Source organism: Panicum virgatum, chromosome 7N (genome assembly GCF_016808335.1).
Source record: "Panicum virgatum strain AP13 chromosome 7N, P.virgatum_v5, whole genome shotgun sequence".
Classification (NCBI taxonomy): domain Eukaryota; kingdom Viridiplantae; phylum Streptophyta; class Magnoliopsida; order Poales; family Poaceae; genus Panicum; species Panicum virgatum.
This window is the reverse complement of record NC_053151.1, coordinates 49,503,913-49,509,535: the sequence shown is the minus strand read 5'-3', so window position 1 is coordinate 49,509,535 and position 5,623 is coordinate 49,503,913. Positions and strand designations below refer to the sequence as shown.

General features: G+C 51.3%; 1 protein-coding gene across 1 annotated transcript; it reads left to right on the top strand.

Annotated features, from left to right (window-relative positions):
• Positions 1 to 559: 559 nt before the first annotated feature.
• On the top strand, positions 560 to 5,014 carry LOC120683728 (BTB/POZ domain-containing protein At1g50280-like). Its single transcript, XM_039965815.1, has 3 exons — positions 560 to 935; positions 1,048 to 2,214; positions 4,263 to 5,014. The coding sequence occupies exons 1-3, from the start codon at positions 873 to 875 to the stop codon at positions 4,716 to 4,718; spliced, it is 1,686 nt and encodes a 561-aa protein (XP_039821749.1). The 5' UTR covers positions 560 to 872; the 3' UTR covers positions 4,719 to 5,014.
• Positions 5,015 to 5,623: the final 609 nt, after the last annotated feature.

Sequence of the window (5,623 nt, the reverse complement as noted above, 5' to 3'; positions counted from 1 at the left end):
CTCACTCGAGATTTCAACAGTGCATTGCCATAGGATAGTTCGTAGCATGTGTAAGATGAGTGTAGGGTCAGGTAAAAGTACAGGAAAACTTTTGCAAGTTGCAAGAGCTAGTTCATTTTTACATCCTAGCTTTTGTTATAGAAATTGTAATGCATTATATGAACCAATAGCTTTATTATGTCCTAGAGATCGAATTAGGATTAAAGTTGACGTGCCAAGCAATTGAGTAAAGCCTAGAGAAGGAGCTTTTTTGTGCATCTTGTCATCGCAAACTTCGAGAAAAAAAGAAGAAGAGAGAAGAGCTTGCAAGGTACAAGCAAGATAGCCTTGTACGTTGCATGTTTTGGTGCGTCGATCAGGTCTTGACACGTACAGCTCGCATACAGATTCTGAACAGCGCAAAAGCTCAACCCACGGTGGCCATGAATGAGATTTCCCCATTCGGAGCAGTACGCAACAATGAGTTTTTGTTTGTAGCTCTAGTGCGTTGCGAAGGCAAGCTCCCTTTTTTGCTCGGTATACTTTGAGGCGCAGAATCACCAGCATTGAAAGAGTTCAGAGAACCTGGAGCCTACCCAGACCAAAACTTGCTCTTGTTTTCTTCTTAGGAATCATGCGTGAGTCACCCAACATCTTTGCCCCCGGGACACATGCGCACTCAACTTGCATCTCATCTCGCAGTAACCTATACTAGTGTGAGCTTGTGACTGTGCATGCCTTTGAGGAGGCCGGTCCCAAGCGGCTGTGCAAGTGCAAGCAGGCTCTCCCTCGCTCTCAGCTCCCTCTCGCCTTTCCAGATTTTATACTGCACTGGCTGCGCCTGCACGTCCCATTTGCATTTCTCCCGTTTCTCCTTCCACCTCCCGTGAGCCATGAATGAGCACTGCGACCTCAAGGTGCACATCAATGGCCATCACACGCTTCATCTCCACCAGGCACGTACCGCACCACCTCTCAAGTTCTTCGTCCAAAAGGCGTCTGTCCTTTTTTTTTTCTTGCCTGGCTCTGAAAGTCTGAATTGATCTCACCGTCGCTGCGATGTAACAGAGCGTCATGTGCGCCTTCTCGGGGAGGCTGAGGACAATGGTGAAGCAGGAGAAGAAGAAGGCGAGCAGGAAGGAAGCCTTGTCCATCAAGCTCGCCGATTTCCCGGGCGGCGCCGAGGGCTTCGAGCTCGTCGCCAGGTTCTGCTACAACAATGGCCGCGCCCTGCTCTGCCCCTCCAACCTGCCGCTCCTGCACTGCGCCGCCGTGTTCCTGGAGATGACAGAGGAGGTGTGCGCCTGCAACCTGCTGGCGCAGGCGCAGGCCTTCGTGAACGGGCTCTACTACTGGACCTGGGCCGACGTGCTCACCGCGGTCAGGAGCTGCGAGCCGTTCGCCGCGGCGGCCGACGCCTCCGGCCTCCTCGAAAGGCTCATCTCCGCGCTCTTCTCCAAGATCACCGCCAGCCCAGAGACGCCCATCGCCATCACCACCGTGGGTACGCCGAACCGCTCCTCCTCGTCGTGCTCCTCGTCGCCGGACACGGTGGGCTTCGGCCGGTCGTCGTCCACCAAGACGCCGGAGTCGATGCGGCCTTGCGTGGGCAGGGAGTGGTGGTTCGACGACATGACATCCCTGTCCCCGCAGACCATCGAGAAGGTGATGCGAGTGCTCGGCTGCTACGGCATCGAGAACAAGAACCTGATACTGACGCGGTTCCTGCTCCACTACCTCCGCGCGGCCACGCGCAGGCCGGCAATGGCGCTCTGCAAGGAGGGCACCCTCGCCGGCCTCGCCGACACGGTCGTGCACGGCGTGGCGCTCGTCGGAGGCACGGCGTTCTCGTGCCGAGGCCTCTTCTGGGTGCTGAGGATCGTGTCGGCCGTGGGGCTGAGCAAGGAGTGCAGGCACAAGCTGGAGAGGCTCATGGGCCTGATGCTGGACCAGGCCACGCTCGACGACATCCTCGTCTCCGGCGACGACGGCGGCGTCTATGACGTGAACCTGGTCATGAGGCTGGTCAGGGTGTTCGTGGGCTCCGAGGAGGAAGCCGACGCGCCGTCACAGAGGATGAGGAAAGTGGGGAGGCTAATCGACAAGTACCTCGGGGAGATCTCGCCGGACCATTCATTGAAGGTGTCCAAGTTTCTCGCCGTCGCCGAGAGCCTGCCGGATTCGGCCAGGGACTGCTACGACGGCGTGTACAGGGCTTTGGACATCTACCTCGAGGTAAACAACTCGGCTAATTTATTTCACGAACAAGTTGCATCGGTTCACCGCAAAAGTTCATTTCTCCAATGAAGCTTGCTGATTTCCATCCCGCTAGTGGATTGAATAGTAGTACTGCTACTGTTTGGAACCATGATTGGGACATGATAACTGAAACATTGATGCTATTGAGTAACTAATCATAGGCTGCTAGGTGTAGGTACGGCAGTGCTTTATCTTTATTCTTTCCATAGAAAATTTTAAAATAAATACGGAAAATAAGTACCTTACGGATTACTTGTAGCAAATACTAGTGAATTTTTTACTTTTACCCCTTTGCAATGTTCGGAATGCTTGTTCATTGTGATTCTTTTTCTGAAAATTTTGGGGGAAAAAACATAAGCTGGAGTTCTGCATTTGCCAGCTTTGCTGCAAGTCCTCTTCACCTGGTTTCAGACTTTCAGTTACTCTGGCTTCATCAGTCCTGCCCTGCCTACTGACAGAACATTGCTAGGGGCTGTGTTTAGATCCGTGAAATAGTGGTAAAAAGGGTCACATCGGACACTGTGTCACACTATAGCACTTTTCGTTTGTTTGTGGTAATTGTTGTCCTACCATGACCTAACTAGGCTCAAAAGATTCGTCTCGTCGTGTACATCAAAACTATGCAATTGGTTTTTTTATTTATATACATTTAATGCTCCATGCATGAGGTAAAAGATTTGATGTGATAGGTGAATAGTGAAATTTGGAGAAAGAAATTTTGGAAGTGAACACAACCAGGGTGATGGTAATGAACATCCTGTCAGTATATGATTGGCGTCACGAGAAGCTAGGCACAAGGCACGGTATTGTGCACTGTAAAAGAGATAAAAATCGGGGATCCGGCTTGTGTAATTTCTGTTACATATAAGGTGGCAGAACATTTCGGCGTTCCTCTTCGTGATCCTTTGCTTTTTTCTCTCTTTCAGACACTGCACAATTTTTTTTCTTTCTCCCATATGTTGGTGACTGTTCTTTATCAAGTCTATGGGTCGCCAACTGAATAAAGGTCGGCAGTACTATCATGGGATGCTAATGATGGACAGATAGATCACCTAGTACTTTGGCTATGGACTTATGGGGGGAGCTTTAGGCCCTTAGCCTTTAGTTGCGATGCCTTTCGCCCTTTTGCACTGTGCAAGCGTGCGCGGTTGGAGCTGGCTCATCAAATCTGCAAATCTTGTTGCAATGCTTAGCTACAATGCATGCGTGCCTTTTGCTTTTTTTTTTATGAGCGTCTGAACCTTCGGTCCATGCTAATCAATCCAACTTAGAATTGCTATGCCATTGCCATTTCAGCAGTACTTGACTGCTTATCCCAGGGAACAAGTGGTGATGAACCAGCCTTTCTGAACTGTTTTTATGCTGTTCAGCAATGCAGGTTGCAGAATAGTTTTCAGTCTTTAGTCTTACCTTGCTGCTGTGCTGTGTGATGTGAACTGCTGGGATATCGAGTTAGCAGTTCAGCAAGTTCTTTTGCTGGCGCGGCAGCTAAACTTTTACCTTCATGCATGCACACGTCGCTTTAACCTTTTGCCCTGTTCGCGGGGCACTTTTTTATTCATCTTGTCACTAGGCCAGTAGGCCATCGAGTTGCTTCCCCTTTGTCTTGATCCCTGGTCATTGCACAACTAAGATCCCGACTTTGTTTACTACTGGTGCAGTGGAACCTATGGAGTCTTTCGTCAGTGGCCCTTGTGCCCGATTGCCTTTAGTCTGGCCTTTGATGCTTTCTATGATCGAATGGATCTTCTTTAATCATCTCCCTCCTTTATGTTTGTGCATTGTAATTTCCCTCGCATCCACTGCATTTCCTTCTTCAAGCATGGTTAGGGACACACACAACAAAAGCAGTTAACAATTCTTTGTGCAGTGCACTTTTCTTCTTTGGCTGATGATTTGACGCTCTTTCTGAATGATTGGAATGTTTTGAATCTTGATCTCCACAATCAGCAAAACTTATGCAGAAGAAGACATGAAATTTTGCTGAAATTTGTTCTGAACTTCTGCCCTTTGCATGAATGCAGTCGCACCCGACACTATCCCTGGAGGAGCGCATGGTGCTGTGCCGGTGCCTGAACTACGAGAAGCTCACCCTGGAGGCGTGCAAGGACCTGGCCAAGAACCGGCGGATCCCGCCGGGCGTGGCGGTGCAGGCGCTGGCCTCGCAGCAGTGCAAGCTCCAGATCAGCAAGCCTGCCGCGCCCGCGAAGGATGGCCGGGCCGACCCGTCCCGGACGCCGAGGAGGGTCGTCCGCGCTGGCGCGCGAGCCCGCAGCGCCAGCGTGGACCTCGACGGCGGCAGCGACGAGAAGGAGCTGCTGCGGCTGAACCTGCAGAGGATGCAGAGCCGGGTGGTGGAGCTGGAGCGGGCGTGCAAGGAGATGAAGGGCCAGATGTCCAAGATGGCCAAGGGCAAGTCGTCCTTCGGTGCCGCCTCCTGCCACCAGACCGGCGGCAGGGGCCTGCCGAGGCTGTGCTGATGGAGCAGTAACTTTGTCGCGGTAAGAATGTCACATACTAATAGAGAGTGCAATTTTTCCTCTTGACCCCTTTTTGTAAAGTTGATTGTTTGTTGGGTGGCGGATTATTGGTCGTTTTACTCTTTACTTTGTGTGGCGTTGGCTGAGAGTGAGGTAGATGAGCAAGAATGAGAGGGATGTAAAGTTTTTTTTTAACGTTGTCCCTTTTTTGCTTTCGTAGTTTCTTTTGTTCTTTTCGTTTTCTCTTGTAACCTCACCATGATTGAAGAGGATCAAAATGCTTCATCTTTTGGACACGTCCCGCACACCATGAGGGGCTCGCCGTCTTTCCGTTGTGATGAAACCTTTTCGAGCAGGTAAGTTACTGTCAGAAAGCTAGAGGGATTACAACTACAAAAGCTTTCATCTTTGTCAGATAAACTGAAGCTGGAACGGAACTCTGTAAGGGATGGGGACCGAATCACCGAATCTGACGGTCCAGATATCCAACAAGGATCAGAGTCTAGATTCCAGAGTGTGTGCAGGCGCGGCCAAGCAAGCCCCAGATGGACAAAACCGGCCTCGGCTGAGTCCAACAAACGGGGCACGGTCGCCAACACGCAGCACTGACCAACCCTGCCGTTGCCGAGTCAGTAGGCTGGCTGTGGTTGGAGTTGAACTAGAGCATGCAAAGCGGTTAATTTTTTAGGTGCATCTCGCCGCTGCCCCTGATGCCCCTGATGCACTTCGTGTTGAGCGCGCGCCGCGCGCTTCTCCGGCGACTATTTGTACTCACCCACCCATGCCATGCAACCAGTATTCTTCGGCCCATTACATGTGGGTGTCTCACAAAGCAACCCATGTAAAACCAGTGAGCCCGCTAGCCGGCTTTGCTAATTGGCGGGCGCTCGCCAGGAGCCTCCTGA